The 16,822-nt window shown below is 34.9% G+C and overlaps 4 protein-coding genes across 6 annotated transcripts; 3 read left to right on the top strand and 1 right to left on the bottom strand.

The window, feature by feature from the left end:
- Positions 1-474: 474 nt before the first annotated feature.
- Positions 475-4,696, top strand: LOC124451767 (centrosomal protein of 152 kDa-like). Its single transcript, XM_047002355.1, has 7 exons — positions 475-624; positions 868-927; positions 1,043-1,591; positions 1,698-1,980; positions 2,969-3,108; positions 3,821-4,019; positions 4,612-4,696. Exons 1-6 carry the CDS (start codon positions 589-591, stop codon positions 3,914-3,916), a joined length of 1,164 nt encoding a protein of 387 aa, XP_046858311.1. The 5' UTR covers positions 475-588; the 3' UTR covers positions 3,917-4,019; positions 4,612-4,696.
- A 1,614-nt stretch (positions 4,697-6,310) lies between these two features.
- On the top strand, positions 6,311-12,557 carry LOC124451765 (golgin subfamily A member 6-like protein 22). Of its 3 annotated transcripts, none has more exons than XM_047002354.1 (15): positions 6,311-6,331; positions 6,420-6,536; positions 6,746-6,831; positions 6,897-6,940; positions 7,174-7,269; positions 7,403-7,538; positions 8,023-8,202; positions 8,397-8,576; positions 8,794-8,880; positions 9,063-9,258; positions 9,370-9,506; positions 9,632-9,844; positions 9,915-10,210; positions 10,382-10,528; positions 12,494-12,557. In XM_047002354.1, the coding sequence occupies exons 3-14, from the start codon at positions 6,823-6,825 to the stop codon at positions 10,470-10,472; spliced, it is 1,665 nt and encodes a 554-aa protein (XP_046858310.1). In that variant the 5' UTR covers positions 6,311-6,331; positions 6,420-6,536; positions 6,746-6,822; the 3' UTR covers positions 10,473-10,528; positions 12,494-12,557. The 3 variants fall into 3 exon arrangements, with proteins under 3 accessions (XP_046858310.1, XP_046858308.1, XP_046858309.1); XM_047002352.1 differs by having other exon boundaries at positions 6,312-6,331; positions 8,647-8,880; XM_047002353.1 differs by lacking the exons at positions 6,311-6,331; positions 6,420-6,536 and having other exon boundaries at positions 6,561-6,831; positions 8,647-8,880.
- Positions 11,474-14,420, top strand: LOC124452263. The gene is made up of 7 exons (XM_047002845.1): positions 11,474-11,733; positions 12,144-12,292; positions 12,498-12,558; positions 12,626-12,683; positions 12,906-13,081; positions 13,289-13,470; positions 13,531-14,420. The coding sequence occupies exons 1-7, from the start codon at positions 11,474-11,476 to the stop codon at positions 14,418-14,420; spliced, it is 1,776 nt and encodes a 591-aa protein (XP_046858801.1).
- On the bottom strand, positions 14,231-16,200 carry LOC124451769 (mitochondrial coenzyme A transporter SLC25A42-like). Its single transcript, XM_047002357.1, has 5 exons — positions 15,772-16,200; positions 15,527-15,552; positions 15,282-15,436; positions 15,098-15,214; positions 14,231-15,027 (listed from the first exon to the last, which is right to left on the bottom strand). Exons 1-5 carry the CDS (start codon positions 15,935-15,937, stop codon positions 14,550-14,552), a joined length of 942 nt encoding a protein of 313 aa, XP_046858313.1. The 5' UTR covers positions 15,938-16,200; the 3' UTR covers positions 14,231-14,549.
- Positions 16,201-16,822: the final 622 nt, after the last annotated feature.

Here is a 16,822-nt window from a genome sequence, read left to right as displayed (position 1 = left end):
ACATTACCCAGAAAACCGGAACGATAAAAACTTGGAATTTCTAAGACCCGGATACTAAAACAGGGACTCTGTAATACACAAAATTTACTTATATTTTATCAAAAGCTGTAATCTTTTGTTTTGTTTGTACAATATTAATAGTATTTGTCTATTTGTCTTGACTGATCTTTTTCTTGTAAACACATTTTGTCTGAATATGTACAACCAAAACTGTCATTTTTTTGCTGAGCGGCTAAGTTGGCCATGTCAGGTTGGGTATAGTTTCTGCTAAAATATATGTAATCTTTGAAGCTACAAATATGAAAATGCTGTTTAATAAGCGATATATAATATCGTTGTATATCATTGGCATCAATGGTATCAATGTAACAATATATTGCCATATATACCGCAAGTATTTAAACTCGTTTCCAGGTCTCTCGCTTAATTATAGTTGAAAGGTTTATTTATAAACAAAGTGTTTGTGTTAATGGCGCTATTTTTTAAATCAAATGAGTATTTCATATTTGTGATAGTTATTTTGGTCATTTCACGATCAATTCATGATTCAATTTCTTCAAAAAATATGTATGGTTAGGACTTTACAATATGACAGGACTAAGCCAAGTAAATTTTGACGTTGAGGTATGTTATTGTAGAGTAATTTTCCTTTGTAGTCGTTGGTAATCGTGTAATATATTGCTAACGAACTGTACACCAAGGTGATGATAGTATTTTTTTGTTTTCATATAATATTGATGAATTAGTGATGCTTTTTTTTCACCTCGTAGTTCTTCGTGATAGTTACAAGAATTAAGTTAAATTTTTGAACCAAACATTTCTTTTATTTTGCTGAAGCCGAGCTGTCTTTTGGGGTCATATTTTAAGGGTTTAGGAGATGACGAAGATGAAGAGCTTGACAAGGAAGATGCAGAGCGAGAAAGAGAGGTTCTAGACTTGTATTTTTCAATATTATGATAACCTTTTTTGAGTATTTTACATTATAACATAAACTTTCTATGCTAGTTAATTATGAAACCACAGAAACTTTTTATCATTTTAGCTTCACGAATTGCTCATTAATGAGCTTCCTGAAGATTTGCTTGAAGATAACAATGTCTCCTTCACGTCGCCTGCTCATAGTTCTATGAACCAATCACTTGAAAATATGAACGAAATCGAGAATCTCAGGGATCATTTGGGGTCACAGGGAGCGGGACCTCCTCAAATGAATCAAATTAATATGCTGCTAACGAAGCGTGGTGAAGATTTTATACAAAGGTTTGGAACTAGTACAACACCAGATGAAGAATACCATCAAATGTTGTTGGATGACAATGATGTAAAAATATTACAAACTGATTACCATGACAGTAAATATGGATATACGGAAGATGATGGTGAATACAGAAATGATCACCATATGCAGTATGCATACCATGATGGTGATAATTTATCTGTTGGTAGTGGTGATTCTTACCATAATGATGGTGATGAAGACATTGTTGATGATGGTGGAAATGTTGTTGATAGAGAAGAGTATTGTGAAGGCACATATGATGTTAACATTGATACTCAAGGTTACAACCCATCATATCATAATGAACTTCAGGTTATAATAGTTCATTCCTTTATGATTGTTTACATCAAAGTACTGAACCCACGAGTGTGATGTTGGAGTTTTTCTGTTTCTTCATTGTCAGTTATCTCTTACACAGGATTCAACTTCACCTGGCATCAACATGATTGAAGATTTCAAAGTTCAATACAAGAGAGGAGGCACACTTGACATGATATCAACACAACATAAGAACTTTCAACAACAATCCATGTTAGACAAGGCATCAGGATCATCATCAACAGTGGAAATGGCTCAGTTAAAGATACTTCATGATGCAAGGAAACGGAAACTTGAGGAACTCGCAAAGGAAATGGCCAGCAAGGAAAAGGATTATGAAAGACAGATACGTGTCTTGAAGCATCAATTGGCACTTGCGAAAGGTATTTATGAGATTAGCTTTTCCATAATTGCAACCTGGCTATGAAAGCATGGGAATAATCCACCTTTCCAATGGTAAACACACATGTCAAAAATAAGAGATCAAATTACCAATTAAGACAGTCAAATGGTCGGGCATAGTATTGTATTTGTAGAATAGTGGCAATAAAATAGAAAGAAGATGCTCTTGAGGCATTTGTAAATCTTATTTCAGAAATCCAGAATGTCTAATTATAAAGGCAGAAGGTGTAAAAGTGAATAAAAACCATTTTCCTTCAAATCAAAGGAAAGCTTGGACATGACATGCAGTTTCCAGATACAAAGTTATAGAGTTATAGATACAAAATTATAAAAAAAACATTTTTGACGTTGTCACGGATATTACGAGTGCCGTAACAAAGTGTTGATGAATTTGATGTGCATTTGAAAAAAACGAGCTTAAGAAGACAGAGCATGACAAAAAATTTGCTAAGCTTGCTTATTCCAAGTACGTATACAAGCACCAAATTCAGAGCTCGCTCCGTCACAAATTAATTGAGAATTAATCTGAGCATGCGTAGTCAACTCTCCAAGTTCATGGTCATTGCAACAACCAACTGTAAGTACTAGCACCAATTACGGAGTACATAGCTTGCCTAGTCACAAATTTTCTGATAAATCATCTTCACATGCGCAGTCTTCTCGAGCATGCGCAGTCGACTTGACCAGCTACCCAGCTGAACGTAGTTTAGCTTTGAACAGCCTTGCCATGAACGTAGTTAAGCTTTGAACAGCATACCATGAAGGCAGTTTAGCTATCAACAGCCTTGCCAAGAACCCAGAGTCTAGCTATGATCTTCCTGGCTCTGAACAGCTTGGCCATAATCTCAGCTTAGCTATGAACAGTTCCGCCATAATCTCAGCTTAGCTATGAACAGCATGGCTACGGTTGCAGCCTGCCCAATCGTAGCCATTTTCACAATGAAGTAATGTAAAGGTGGTACTCTTTAGGTGAACGCGACGGAATGGCATCAAGTTTGAAGCATGCACAAGAAATTGCAACTAACCGTCAAAGTGAATTAGACGAAATTCAACGTAAACTAGAAAATGCTGATATCGAGAAGGAACAATTACTTAACAATAAAGATGAGGTAATTTTTATGTTATTTCATAATACGGACAATATCAGTAACATCAGCCTACTGCTTTTACGAGTTTTTGGCAAAATATGAAGGCGATCATTGAATATCAGTGAATACCTTCGAGGTCTCAGCTAGGAACTTCAAAAATATATAAGTTGTACTCCTCTAAATTACTAAATACTGTTTGGTAGAGTTATACACAGGCATTCAAAAAGAAATACTCACTGGTATGAAAATAGTTAAATAGTGAGGCGATTGGACAAAGTGCGTAAAATATCCAGGTTATATAACAAAAAAATAATATTGCATTTATTAATCAGTGTGTTCTCTTTTTTCTTCGGTTACAGCTTTACATTGCTTAGACATGTGATCTATATAGTTGACCAATGATTGGCGCGAATGATAATCATCGCTATCAAACTTAACTAGACCAAGCCGTAGTTGATTTTTATTGGCTATGTATTAATCAATACCAAAATCAACACCAAAACCAACATCAACAAAATCAATACCAAAATAGACACCAAAACCAACACGAAAAACAACACCAAAACCAAAATCAATACCAAAATCAATCCAAAATCAACACCAAAATCAATACCAAAATCAATATCAAAATCAATACCAAAATCAACACCAACAACAAAATCAACACCAAAACGAACACCAACACCAAAATCAATACTTGCTATACCAATCACATTTCTTCATTTGCTCACAGATCGCCAGTCAGTTGGAGTCGGCAAAGAAAACGATCGAAAACCTCCATCAGCAAGTGATGCAGTTAGAGATCAGAGTCTCTATCGCGAGCACGTGAACAACACGAGAACATCATTGCTGCAACCAAAAAAAGACATGAGGAAGATGTGACACGTTTGAAGCAGAAACTTGATGATGTTAGTAATACGTTAATGTGGAAGGTTTGTATGTTTCAGTGAATATTCTTGTTTGTGGTTTTGGTTGATGATCTGATATAGAGTCCGAATGATAATATTTTGAAATTACTCGTGTGATGTGTTTAGCTTTCAATATGTTCAAATTTCAATTTAAATGGGAAAATGTCGGATGTAGTATATCATGTATTTTTCACAAGGGCGTAGTAAGATCGACAATTTGGGAGAGGGGGGCGTATTATGCATATATAAAAATGAGCCCTCCCCCCAATTTCCGATCTTCCTACGCCAATGTATTTTTGTAACTTTGATTATCAAAGTTTACAGAGCGTGGCACTCGTTAAAAGCACATATCAATTGTAAATTTTTGTGGGTCAAACACATGATACATGCTGCACAATCGCCTTTGTATCTCTGAGAAAGATAGTGAATACCTATAACATAATATGTTTTCATATAAAGTTACTCTAACACAAAATATATATCCTAAAATATTCTAGCTAATGAACAACAACACTACAGTATAAATGTTACACACCCGACTGGAGAATCGCTCTTTTTACGATTTTCTCAAGCACAGCAAGTTTTAAGTCAATCATGTCATTATGAATATGTATAGGAAGAAGAAACCAAACGACTTCAAGACGAACTTGGCCAAGCTAGAAAAGAGGCGGATCGTGTGAGACTGGACAGAGCGGAGACCGTAAACAGGTTGACCAGAAGTCTTGAAGAGAGTCAGAAGCAAAACGAGAAATTACTCAACTCTGGTACTGTGTTTGAAAGAAAGTACATTAGATTATAACACAAATAGTCATCAATCCCATGATAGAAATCAATCGTTTTGTTTATATGAAATAATTCAATGAACATTGCATCGTCGAGTTTAGGTTCAAGTCAAGAACTATCCCATCTTCAACGACAACTAAGCTACACACAAACGGAAAAAGAAAATTTGGCAGTGCACTTGAAAACAATGGAGGTGAGTCAATGGAGAAGTCTTTGATTTAATCTTCGTTTGTTTGTATACTATGGGATACTCAGTGTCGTCAGATGATAGTGTAGACATTGGGAGTGTTATTGGTGTTACTTTCGTGCCCGTGGTTTGTTTGTATACTATGGGATACCTAGTGTCATCAGATGATAGTGTAGACATTGGGAGTGTTATCGATGTTATTTTCGTGCCCGTGGTTTGTTTGTATACTATGGGATACCGAGTGTCATCAGATGATAGTGTAGACATTGGAAGTGTTATCGATGTTATTTTCGTGCCCGTGGTTTGTTTGTATACTATGGGATACCGAGTGTCATCAGATGATAGTGTAGACATTGGGAGTGTTATCGATGTTATTTTCGTGTCCGTGGTTTGTTTGTATACTATGGGATACCGAGTGTCATCAGATGATAGTGTAGACATTGGGAGTGTTATCGATGTTATTTTCGTGCTCGTGTTTTGTTTGTATACTATGGGATACCTAGTGTCATCAGATGATAGTATAGACATTGGGAGTGTTATTGGTGTTATTTTCGTGCCCGTGGTTTGTTTGTATACTATGGGATACCGAGTGTCATCAGATGATAGTGTAGACATTGGTGGTGTTATCGATGTTATTTTCGTGCCCGTGCATGACAGTGTTGTAATATGATTTAGGCAGATGTCGTGGAGTTAAAGGAGCAACTTCGTATGTTTGAAACAATGTCGAAAATTGATCGAACATCTCGTGAAGATGACGATATCAAACGAAACTTGGCGGCAGACGATTGGAGAACTCCCGGAACTAAAAGGTACTTCATTTAACATTTGTTGATGTCAGATAAAATGTTTGCTGGTGCCGTTTTATTGTCTCTTATATCATTATATTTAGACCAAGTTTTCGTCTTTCTTGTCTTCCATCCTGGAATGCTTTGCTTCAGTTTTCTTGTCTATCTTGCTCCCCCCTCCTTCTATCCTAGAATGTTTTGCTCCAGTTTTTTTGTCTCTCTTGCTTCCCCTCCATCCTAGAATTCCTGGAATGGTTTCTTTCAAAATTCTTGTTTATCTTGCTTTATTCTAGAATGCTTTCTTTCATTTTTCTCGTCATTCTTGCTTCCTCCCTCTATACTAGAATGATTTTCTTTATATATATTTATATCTATTCACAAGTGGACAACAACAAAGCAAGTTATCCATGGAGGAAGCTTTAGTTTCTCTTCAAAATGAACTACAACATTCGTTGTCGTCAAACCGGACAAAACGCGATGAAATTCAAGATTTACGTAGTAAATTTGAAAACGTGCAAAAGATGTTAAAGAGTAAAGAAAACGAGATTGAACGACTGGAACTGTTGGTTAAAAAGCAAGAGGTAAATAATATTTGATCATCCATCCACTGTATAAAATCATTGCATTTATACAAATTGTGTTGATAGTAGTCATTTAATTATTGCGCAGATTCGAGTTTTGGAGCAGGAGAGAAAGATTTCAGAGCTTGAAGAGTTTAACAAAACACCTGAATTTAATCATTCAAGCAAAAACGAGGACATTGTAAAATATCAATGTTTAATCAAAGTAAGTATCACATTATTAGTTACATATAAATTTGCTATCACACTATTTCACTTGAATTACGTGTAATTGCTATTACACGATTTCTTTACGTTTTTACACAATTGTTCCACGGTTTTTACACGATTTTTTTTGCATGGTTAAAAAACAAGTTTTTATATGACTTTCATGTTGTCTTAACCCAATTATCGCACGCTTATTCACTTTGGAAGGACCAAGCCGTGAAACTTGACGAGTATATGAAACGCGAACAAGAACTGGAACTCTTGAATCAACGTTTAAAACCCAAATGTCCGAAGTAAGTTTTTTTATACTTCACACATTTTTTATACTTCGGTTGTACGAGGATCTCCTTTGTTTTAGATGGTTAGAGACCACGATGTTGATATAAAGAAAAGTGTCGAGCAGTGAGTAGTTATCTTTTGTTGGTGTTGTATTTATCATAAATGCAATCACATATTAGTCAAACTTTGCATTTTCCAGTGTATATAATATAATTTCAGATAATTTCTTAAAAGCTCTATTGCTAATGTACATTTAATATAGACGACGAGTTTTTTGAGAATAGACATGATAAGGTGCCGAAACATATCTATTCTCAAAAAAACTCGTCGTCTGTATTAAATGCATATAATTTCAGATGTCGTGAATCTTGTATTGAGTTTCACGACCAAGCTCTTGCTACAATGAAACAACAATTGACGGAGGAACACGAGACAGAACTTAAAAAACTCGGGTTTGTATGTTCTTTCTTCCTTCTTCTCTTGTGTTAATTTTACTGACTTCAGAGCTTATGACTTGTAAAATAACATTTCCCATACAGCACAAACATCTTTTGCTCATATTTTTACGGTCCTTTTTCATTCAAGACAAGAAATCGAGTTGACGATGAAACAACTGAATGAAGTAAAGGAGTCTTATGTTGCTCTCAGCGAAGAATCACGTTGGATTGAAAAACAGACACGAGAAAGCTGCGAAGAAGACATGAAGCAGAAAATAAAAGAGGTACGTAAGATAGTCACGTGATGAAACATGTAGTCATGTGATGAAGCATGTAGTCATGTGATGAAACATGTAGTCATGTGATGAAACATGTAGTCATGTGAAAAGTCATGTGATGAAACAGTCATGTGATGAAACATGTAGTCATGTGATGAAACATGTAGTCACGTGATGAAACATGTAGTCATGTGATGAAACATGTCGTCATGTGATGAAACATGTCGTCATGTGATGAAACATGTAGTCATGTGATGAAACATGTAGTCATGTGATGAAACATGTAGTCATGTGATGAAACATGTAGTCATGTAATGAAACATGTAGTCATGTGATGAAACATGTATGCTTTATCATTTGGAGTTTTAAAAGTAAATCTCTTGGTTTGGGTTCGATTTCCTTTTCAGTCATTTACATCTTTCCTCTGAGTTGCATTTCAATTGTGTTGGTTTGTGTTCTCGTGGATAATATAGTTGTTTTGTGTTTGTAGATGGAGACGAAATTGGAGGAAAATAAAGTGTGTGAATTGCTTGAACTTCGTGAAAAACTTTCTGAGGAAATTGAGAGATCTTTAGAAAAGGAACGAATGACTTGGCTACAAGAGGAGGAAGAGAGATTTAAAGAAAAAGTTGATGCTGAGCTTGCTATTGCCAAAATGCATTGGATTAAGGTTAATAAAATGTTACACTGGACATTATTGGGTTGTGACTGGATCTTTTGTCTTCTTACCTGTTGGATGAATCTAATCTTTTTTTCTATCATCTGAAAGCCATTAAGATATGTTCCACTCTAGATTCCGAGAAGAATGTTAGCTGTTTTGTACAAGATTTATCTACAGAGAATATTTTTTCTTTTCTCCTCAAGGATGAACAAACTCGCCGTGAGAAAGCTGTGGAAAATGCTTTAGTTATAGCAGAGAAGAAATGGAATGAGAAACATGTGACAGGAGAGGGACGTGAGAAGAAATGGGAGGAAGAAATAAAGTCTTTGAAAGATGAATGGAATAGAGAGAAAGACAGGGAAATTGTAGAAAACCTTAAAAAGGTCAGTTATTCTATTATAGGCAGGAGCATTTATTAATGTGATGTTCAAAATACTTTTTATGCTGGAACAGTTACGTTTTGAGCTTTCTCAGCATCGAGACGAATCATTGAGAATGTCCCGTAAAGACTGGGAGCTGTCGGAAACTGTGGAGATTGGAAACAAATTAAATAAAGCCCGTCAAAATTGGGAACTTGAACTTGCGTTTACTGTAAAACAGGCGCAGGAGAAAGCGGTTGAAAAGGCGAAGGTGGATTGGTTGAATGAACGTGATAGAAGAGCAAAAGAAGAATGGGAACGAGAGAAGGTAATAAATTATTTACAAATATAAAGATAAAAAGAGACTGTGTATGGCATTTTGTTGTCGAAGTCTTCAACTTCATCTTTGTTAGTTTAGTCAAGATGAAGATGTTTAAGTGTAAGGAAATAGATAAGTGGACTCTTTTGTTTTGTGTTATAAAGGTCTGATTAACTTTTTTGATAATGTAGGACATAGAAATAAAGAAGAAACTTGAAAACGAAAAAAGAACCTGGGATGAGGAACGTAAAGAAACAGTAAAGCAGGCAGTTTTGGAAGCCGAAGAAAGATGGAACAATGAACACTTGAACAAAGTTAACGATGCTGTTAAAGCAGCCTTGGAGGTTGCTGAAAAGGCATGGTGCAAGGAGAAGGAGTCTGCAATTGGTAAGTGTCGACAAATTGATACTTTGTTATGTTATCTCGACGAAATAAGTAAGTAAACCAAGCTTGAATGGTCATTTTGTAGTTAATGGATAGTGTAATATCGTTTTTTAGAATCAGCTGTAAGTCGGTCACTTCACTTGGCAAAGGAAACGTGGACTGAGAACAAGATTAAAGAAATTGAGCAAATTTTATCTAACTCAAGAAAACAATGGATTAATGAACTTTCTTCAAGTAAACAAGATCGAGGTGTAAGTTTATCTTTATACATTTCAATTCGAGCCATGAAAATTATGGAATCCTTGACTTCTATTGCACATTATGTAATCATCTATACCATTTCTTAAACTGTATTCAATAAATGTATATATTACAGACGTCACCATGCTTAAGAGTGTCAATGGGATCTTCAGAACAAGACATCAATGAGACGTTCAGTTACCTTGAAGCTCGATATTCAAAGAATTTAAAGGAATTTCGTGAGAACGAATTAGCTCGTGTAAAGGAGGAGTACGAAGTTAAACTGCGCAATGCAGTTCTTGAGCACGAAATGAAATTGAAGGAACTGGAAACTAGATATGAAGAAAAGGTATGAAGCAGAATTTATAGAAAGTGGGGGATTGTATGTTTACTGCAAGTTATATTCTCGCTTATGTTAGCTCGACAACTTAACCAAATCATCGGGAGAAAAACGTGACGTAGAATTGAAAGATATCGAGATTGAGTACCAGAATAAACTAACGAACATCGTTGAGGAAATCGATGAAAAATGGCAAGAAAAAAAGACTGCGTTGGAGAAGGACTGGACCGAGAAACTAGATAAACAAAGAGACGAACTTCATGCTTCGCATCGAGACAAATATCAAAAAGAACGAGAAAATATGGGACGACAAATGCGAGAAAAGTATGACAAGGCTATTGAGCATGTACGCAAAAATACGAGCATCTATTTAAGGTGAACACTTTGTTGTTTTTTTGAAGTCTTCAGCAATTCGAGTACAGTTAACGAACATTATCTTAAAATGTAATTATAATCTTTACAGTGTGATTTATGATAAGATGTTTCTTTGTCTGATGAGCTTAATCAGTTGAATCATTTGTCCAATCTTTCGTCCTGATATTTTAGGAAAAGTTACAAAGTGCTCTTGAACGTGCGAAGAATGAATGGGAGGTTGAACAGGAAGAGGATAGGATTGCTGTCGAAGAACAACATTTAAAAGAAATCGAAAATGTGCAAGAGAAATTAAGAAAATCACTTCAAAAACAACACCAAGTAATGAAACTTACACGCTCAAAAACAACACCAAGTAATGAAACTTACACGTTCAAAAACAACACCAAGTAATGAAACTTACACGTTCAAAAACAACACCAAGTAATGAAACTTACACGTTCAAAAACAACACCAAGTAATGAAACTTACACGTTCAAAACAACACCACGTTCAAAAACAACACCAAGTAATGAAACTTACACGTTCAAAAACAACACAAGTAATGAAACTTACGTTCAAAAACAACACCAAGTAATGAAACTTACACGTTCAAAAACAACATCAAGTAATGAAACTTACACGCTCAAAACAACACCAAGTAATGAAAACGTTCAAAACAACATCAAGTAATGAAACTTACGTTCAAAAACAACATCAAGTAATGAAACTTTCAAAACAACACAAGTAATGAAACTTACAAAACAACATCAAGTAATGCAACTTACACGTTCAAAAACAACACCAAGTAATGAAAACAAGTTCAAAAACAACATCAAGTAATGAAACTTACACGTTCAAAAACAACACCAAGTAATGAAACTTACACGTTCAAAAACAACATCAAGTAATGAAACTTACACGTTCAAAACAACACCAAGTAATGAAACTTACACGTTAATGAAACTTACACGTTCAAAAACAACATCAAGTAATGAAACTTACACGTTCAAAAACAACACCAAGTAATGAAACTTACACGTTCAAAAACAACACCAAGTAATGAAACTTACAAGTTCAAAAACAACATCAAGTAATGAAACTTACACGTTCAAAAACAACACAAGTAATGAAACTTACGTTCAAAAACAACATCAAGTAATGAACGTTCAAAAACAACCAAGTAATGAAACTTACACGTTCAAAAACAACACCAAGTAATGAAACTTACACGTTCAAAACAACATCAAGTAATGAAACTTACACGTTCAAAAACAACACCAAGTAATGAAACTTACACGTTCAAAAACAACACCAAGTAATGAAACTTACACGTTCAAAACAACACCAAGTAATGAAACTTACACGTTCAAAACAACATCAAGTAATGAAACTTACACGTTCAAAACAACATCAAGTAATGAAACTTACGTTCAAAAACAACACCAAGTAATGAAACTTACACGTTCAAAAACAACACCAAGTAATGAAACTTACACGTTCAAAACAACATCAAGTAATGAAAACACGTTCAAAAACAACACCAAGTAATGAAACTTACACGTTCAAAAAAACACCAAGTAATGAAACTTACACGTTCAAAAACAACATCAAGTAATGAAACTTACACGTTCAAAAACAACACCAAGTAATGAAACTTACACGTTCAAAAACAACATCAAGTAATGAAACTTACACGTTCAAAAACAACACCAAGTAATGAAACTTACGTTCAAAAACAACATCAAGTAATGAAACTTACACGTTCAAAAAAACAAAATCAAGTAATGAAACTTACACGTTCAAAAAAACAAAATCAAGTAATGAAACTTACACGTTCAAAAACAACACCAAGTAATGAAACTTACACGTTCAAAAACAACATCAAGTAATGAAACTTACACGTTCAAAAACAACACCAAGTAATGAAACTTACACGTTCAAAAACAACATCAAGTAATGAAACTTACACGTTCAAAAAAACAAAATCAAGTAATGAAACTTACACGTTCAAAAAAACAAAATCAAGTAATGAAACTTACACGTTCAAAAACAACACAAGTAATGAAACTTACACGAAGACTTTCAATGATTATCAACGTACGAGTATGTTGTTGTTTGAATAAGAAATAACTTTTACCGTATTTTCTTTACATCATAACATTAAACTATGCGTTTTTTACATTCAATGGTTTTCCTTGTGTGGAAAACGTCAAAGCAATTTGAAAAGCTGATTTCGATAATGGTTTGAAGAAAACTAAAGTTTCGAATATTTTTTCATCTTCTACTTACTTCCATTTCTTTCAGCAAGCCCTGGACGAAGCACGTGATGAACACATGAAGAAGATTCGGGAGCTGGAGGAAGAAATAAGGTCAAAAAATATACTTTATAAGAACAACATTAAACATTTAAAGAACGACGAAACTTAATCTCTTTAGAACACAGCGAAATGAAAGTGGAAATTGTAAAATGGTCAATCATGATATTGGTACTCAGGTACGCGCATCATTGCCAACCGAGCTTGTCTTTTAAATGTCAAGACTCTTTCTCTCTCTAACTCCAGATTCACGTTGGTAGCGTTCGAGTTCTTTAGGTTTCTTAAAGATTATTTCACGTCCAGAATAACGTTTTTCAGAAGAAGCATCAGTCGACTATTTTATTCACATAAGCAAAACACATTTGTTAACTTAGAGTCAATGTATTTTCTCCTTACTGTAGACAGATACTCCTGGCAATAATTCATGGATTTCTCTATCAGAACTACCAGACGACACGTCGAATTGCAAACAATTAAACAATTTACGTCAACAGTATTTGACAATTACGGCACAAATGAAAGACGATTTAATGAAACATGCACTTGAAACACGAAATAATGCAGCAAGAGCTATAAGGTAGTTTGACATTTCATGAATATCTATCATAGTTGAATGATCTTAAAATATCCTACTATATCCCATCGTGTATCTAATGATCACGTGTGTTGTTCAATGTTTTACAGTGTAAGACATTGTCGACTGGCCATAACTATTCGTGGGGCATTTGATATTTCTTTAGAATAGAATCTTATTTTACACATTTCTTTCCTTTTCTTCTTACAGGTGTGAAGTCGCGAAAGAACGTCATTCCACAGCGAAACAACTGCGAAAACATTATCTTGAGTGTTTAAAACAGATCTTGGAAGAAGATAAGCAATCCTATCAAAATGATCGTCCAACAAAAACTAACGATGAGAAGATGAACATGATGGCAGAAAGACTGTGTCTTCCCGGAGAAAAAAATGGTTAGTGAACTTAAACTTTACGTTCATAGAATATTTAACTACAAATGGTTTCATTTTAAGAAACGAAATGCTCTCACGAGTCGACCTTGACAAATGTCACAACGTTAAACGAAACGACATCGAAAGACCACGAGCTTCACCATAGCTCCGACCACAAACGGTTTTTTTCAAAGACGTCACGTTATCTACAACCCAACGATGTTACAAGCAACGTTAGTTCCAAGCGACCGAAAAGAAATGAAGCGAAGAAAGGGGGTGAAAACGAGGTAAATGAAGTCAGTAAGAATCCTCGTGACAGTGGTAAACATAAGTTACAAAGTTCTGTTGTACAGGATGTTGGTATTTCATATTTTGAGTCTAGTAGTTTGTCTTTCGAGTCACTAGATATTGATTTACCTCCCGTGATAGACCTAGAAGTGCAGTCAAGCTCAGATGACATTAAAAATGACACGATGGCGCGTATAGATAGTTTAGAACGACATGTAACTGATAAAAACACGCATGACACGAAAAACGTGCGACAAAAAACGCAGTTTGGTGAGCGCAACACGATTTCTACTGATCGTGAGACGCATTCCATACGCCACGATAAAAATCCCACGTCTCCCGAAATTCGTAAAATCTTCATTAATGAAGAAGATGAAGGATTTAACGCTACAACAAGTGATGACAAAATGACAACGCAGCTTCCAATTCGAAGCACGAATTCTCGTCAAAAAACGAAAGAAATACAGACGCATGAACAACATACACGCTCAAATGAAAAACGAAAACAGAAATATATTTCATGGCAAGAAACTCAGAATAACCGTGACGTCACGCAAGTTAAAGCTGGGCGTCCTGTTACGTATGAATCGTCAAGTAAAAATATACCATCAACACAATCAACTGCTGCCAGTCATGCCTCAAGAGTATTTTCATACACAATGCATTCCAACAAAAATAGATAATTTGTAAAATACACAAGTACATATTATCAAAATAGTTTTCGAATAATTGATTGAATCGTTTCATCAATAAAAGCTATGAACTTGTTATTTTGGACAAAGATTCTTGCATTCCCATTTGGTATAATTATGTTACCCTTCTGCATTTATAAATTTCTTTAATCTTTCATGGACAAAATCATAAGTCATAAAACTGATTCCTACAGCAATAGGTCCCTTTATCCAATTCATACTAAGACCTTTATACAACCCAGAGGTGAATCCCTCATTATGCACCACTGATCTCATTGTGCTCACAATTGTACGATATTCTGGATTCACAACTCCTTGTGTACCATCAGTTTGCATACGTCTGCGAACTATGTCCAGTGGGTATGTTGTGGATTGACCAATAAACCCAGCACCTGCTCCAAACACCAATCTATGCATTGATGATGGTTCATTGTCATTGTGGTGTTTACGATACACACTTTTGCAACTTTCATAAGTGAAGAAGCTGACTCCGGCATACGGAACAATACCCAACATTGTTGGTATGAATCCACGAAAGAACTTCTGCATTCCTTCTTCAAAATGGATCTTTTGAAAAGCATCCGATAGGCCATCATACCTTAGAATAGATTACACATTATACAACAGCTGAAAATTTAATTATTTTGCCATCAACTTAAGAGTCTTACCTTCCTCTCTGTGTCACTGCCATTCTTGCACGAACTAAGTCCAATGGATAAGTAAAAAATGCAGCAATCATCCCAGCCAATGAACCACAAACAAATCTTCTAAATGCGGAACTATCCCTAAAAAGAAACAGAGATTTATGAGTAGATTTGAGGAGTTGTGTGGTCATCAATAATTTCACAAAACCTTGAATCTGGACTGAGAATTTTCTTCAACTGTTCAAATGCTGCAAACTGTATGGCAGCATAAGGAATTATGCGTGCCATTGTTGCACTGTTGCCTCTCCATAAGGAAAGCACTCCATGTTCTTTAACCGTATTTGAAAGCACATTCATTGCACTCTGCAAGAAATAATATTTGTTTTTTGAAAAGAAAAATTATTTTCCCAGATTTCCAGAATGAAATGATATTACTAGTAATTCTTATCTTACTTTTATGGTAAACTTCATATGCGATGCTGAAAAAAAGAAATTTGTATGGTTACAAATATTTACTTACAAATGCTCAAAGGTGAAGATGAAAAACATGTTGTTACAAAGTGGTACAAACATCTGAATCCAAAAATGAATGGAATTTTCCAATTTGCACTATTGTTTACTTTAAACAGAGAGCAAGAGCTATGATTAACGTTCCTTCTAAATATCCTTCAACACGTCACCAGATCAACTGAACTCACTTTGAAATATGATCTTTGTCCTGTCCAATGGAGCTATAGTTGTTTTTGCTAAAGCTCCTGCAACAGCTCCTGATGCCATGGATGCAAGAATGGCGGACAACTCGTGTTTCTTACGAACGCCTTTTGAAGCATCGATCTTTTCATTACTCGAATCAACATTATTCATTTTAAAGTGGTCATTTCATGTCATTAGCAATAGATAAATAGATTTGACCTTTGCTCTCATAGTCCTTATATAAACGTGAAAGACCACTCTAAACTAGAATATTTAGACACATTATGCCGATAAAAAACGTACTGAAACCGAGACGATTGTGGATAATCCTTTCAAATCATGGGTCAATACAATTTAAGAGTATTTAATGAAACAAAAATATAACAGAAGTATCGCTCGGTCGTTGTGCCTTACGATGTGACTTGTGCTTGTCAATTGTGCATGTCATGATCGGAGCTTGACGGTTCCGATGGTTACACGAAGATAGCCTTGGGAACATTCAATAAAGTAGGTACGCAAAGCGTACATACGCATGACCTTAATACAGTAGATCATATCTACATTTAACTTAATACAGTTGTTAAAAATGTGTTTTCAAAGGATATTATTTTAAAATGAATCCGCCGTTGCAAGAGGTAAGAAGTATCAACTTTTATTTTTTTATAAGTAGCCTATTAGAGTTGTTATTCATTAGTCAAAAGCAAGCATTTATTTTGTCGCTCTTAACTTTCAAGATTGAGAAAGTTGAACCAGGTGTATCGAAAATCGTGTCAATTGTCAAGTTAACTTACAGGAAAGTATCATACATACATAGGAAAATTCACCACTCGACATGAACAAACAAACTGTCAACAATTATTTTTTTAAAATTCTTAAAATAAATGTACGATATAATTGCAACATCTTATAATTTGAATTTCCCATCACAACAAGGCTGGAAAAACGGTTGCAAATGCACCGAAATATTTGTGACAATTAACATTGCACTTTGCAAAATAATTTCTTTCGTTTGAGTTAATAACAACTATAGCGTTTTAAGTAAGAACTGAATAAGAA

The sequence above is a fragment of the Xenia sp. Carnegie-2017 genome, unplaced genomic scaffold (genome assembly GCF_021976095.1).
Source record: "Xenia sp. Carnegie-2017 unplaced genomic scaffold, XeniaSp_v1 HiC_scaffold_24, whole genome shotgun sequence".
NCBI lineage: Eukaryota > Metazoa > Cnidaria > Anthozoa > Malacalcyonacea > Xeniidae > Xenia > Xenia sp. Carnegie-2017.
This window is presented reverse-complemented; position numbering and strand designations above follow the sequence as displayed.

Bases quoted from the DNA above. Each gene is read 5' to 3' on its own strand.
- LOC124451765 (XM_047002352.1), top strand. The intron at 7,270-7,402 runs GTTTGTATGTTC...TTTTCATTCAAG, and splicing joins ACAGAACTTAAAAAACTCGG to ACAAGAAATCGAGTTGACGA. The intron at 8,881-9,062 runs GTAATAAATTAT...TTGATAATGTAG, and splicing joins AAGAATGGGAACGAGAGAAG to GACATAGAAATAAAGAAGAA.
- LOC124452263 (XM_047002845.1), top strand. From the start codon at position 11,474: ATGAAACTTACACGTTCAAAAACAACACCAAGTAATGAAACTTACACG. The intron at 11,734-12,143 runs GTAATGAAACTT...AACAACATCAAG, and splicing joins ACGTTCAAAAACAACACCAA to TAATGAAACTTACACGTTCA. The intron at 12,293-12,497 runs GTATGTTGTTGT...TCTTTCAGCAAG, and splicing joins CAATGATTATCAACGTACGA to CCCTGGACGAAGCACGTGAT.
- LOC124451767 (XM_047002355.1), top strand. From the start codon at position 589: ATGACAGGACTAAGCCAAGTAAATTTTGACGTTGAG. The intron at 625-867 runs GTATGTTATTGT...TCATATTTTAAG, and splicing joins AAGTAAATTTTGACGTTGAG to GGTTTAGGAGATGACGAAGA. The intron at 1,592-1,697 runs GTTATAATAGTT...TCTCTTACACAG, and splicing joins CATATCATAATGAACTTCAG to GATTCAACTTCACCTGGCAT.
- LOC124451769 (XM_047002357.1), bottom strand. From the start codon at position 15,937: ATGAATAATGTTGATTCGAGTAATGAAAAGATCGATGCTTCAAAAGGC. The intron at 15,553-15,771 runs GTGAGTTCAGTT...TCTTTTTTTCAG, and splicing joins GACAAAGATCATATTTCAAA to CATCGCATATGAAGTTTACC. The intron at 15,215-15,281 runs GTTTTGTGAAAT...GTTTCTTTTTAG, and splicing joins ATTCTCAGTCCAGATTCAAG to GGATAGTTCCGCATTTAGAA.